Here is a 1,442-nt window from a genome sequence, read left to right as displayed (position 1 = left end):
CTAGTGGAAGGTGTCCCTGCCCATGGCAGGGGGGTTGGAACTAGATGGTCTTTAAGGTCCCTTCCAACCCAAACCATTCTGTGATTCTATGTGCCCAAACATCCCTTCTAATTCAGAGTTAGATTTGTTACCATGCTGCCAGGGCCAGCCAGCTCTCCTTCCCCCTCCACAAGCCACAGGTTTGACACAAAGCGCACCTTTCCGTAAGGCCGGGGGGGCACTCGGCCTCCGTAACATGGTGTCTAAGCAACGCGTTTTTCAAACCAATCTTCATTTTGCCGTCAGCTTTGCGTCATTGATTTTGCATCCGGGATTTGTCACTGAAAAGGTATCAGGGAAATGACTGAGCTATGAGTCCTTAAAGATCACCGGTCACATCACCCGAAATATGCCAGAGAGGGAAGAAAGAGGGAAAAGGGAAAAGGGAGCAGTCAGCGAGCTGAGCGAGGCGTAACTCCTGAAACCTGCTGCACTGTCTCCGTCTCTTCCAGGCAAACACCACTGCGAGGCAGCTCCTGCAGACCACCAAAACCCACTGGTCCCCTCAGTTTAAGTGTGCGTCCCTACGAACAGTGTCTCCCAAAGCCAAGGGCGCCGATCCGCCGGCTTTCCCCAAGGCGCCCGACTCCAGGCGGAAGAGCCTGCGGCAGTTCTCCATCACCACTGCCCTCAACACCCTCAACCGGATGGTCCACGCGCCCGCCGAGCGGCAGGCGCTGGAGATCAGCTCCCCCGTGCTCATCAGCTCCAGCAACCCCTCCGTGGCCACCCAGGGCGGCGAGAAAGCGGAGCTTCCCTACAGCACCCCTCTCCAGGTAAGGAAGCGGCGGTGCGGGTGCTGCAGGAACGGTGCGAGTCCACAGCTCAAACCCTGGCTGGAAACGCTGATGCGCAGGCGGCGATTCGAAAAGCTGCAGCGCAAACGTGCGAAGGCCAAGCACCCCTGCTAAGAGCACGGCTGAGATCCGTCATCCACATCAGGCTGCCTGGGGATGTTCCCCTTCCTTTTGAATTGGAAAGGCCAGTCTTCAGGGCTCAGGGGCCCAGGGGAATTCATAAAAAGAGGAATTAAGTTATCAGAGCAACTAAACGCGGATAAAGCGCATGCCCATCCTGATTTCTGCCCTGCTGCACTGAGCCCCAGGTGTAGGACAGAAAACAGAGCGCCTCACGTGCAAGGTAGGATATTTTTCACTCTAGAAAGTGGTACGGAACTTGAATTCCCCAGGGAGCTAACTGAGCCTCAGCTGATGACAGCCGTGCACGTGTGTGTGTGCATGTGCGCTCACACTGCGCACACACGTCTGGTTTGCCATGGAACCACGTAGGTCGGAAACAGGCCGCTCTCACCGTTTGCAAAGGCAAAGCTAAAACCAGCCCCTGGCCGCTCTGCCTCGTGACCGTGACAATGAGCAACGCTCACGGGATTGAGTGGCTACAGC

General features: G+C 56.5%; 1 protein-coding gene across 1 annotated transcript in view; it reads left to right on the top strand.

Moving 5' to 3' along the window:
* Positions 1-1,442, top strand: part of LOC104515122 (putative E3 ubiquitin-protein ligase SH3RF2) — a gene marked incomplete at its 3' end in the record, with an annotated part of 24,968 nt that overhangs the window by 17,835 nt on the left and 5,691 nt on the right. The window contains exon 3 of the mRNA XM_010158978.1: positions 492-815. Within this exon, the coding sequence (XP_010157280.1) occupies positions 492-815 (324 nt within the window). The remainder of the gene's footprint in view (positions 1-491; positions 816-1,442) is intronic.

The sequence above is a fragment of the Eurypyga helias genome, unplaced genomic scaffold (genome assembly GCF_000690775.1).
Source record: "Eurypyga helias isolate BGI_N326 unplaced genomic scaffold, ASM69077v1 scaffold23849, whole genome shotgun sequence".
In the NCBI taxonomy this organism is placed as follows: Eukaryota; Metazoa; Chordata; class Aves; order Eurypygiformes; family Eurypygidae; genus Eurypyga; species Eurypyga helias.
Note: the sequence above shows the minus strand (reverse complement) of the source record. Positions and strands in the feature narration are given on the sequence as shown.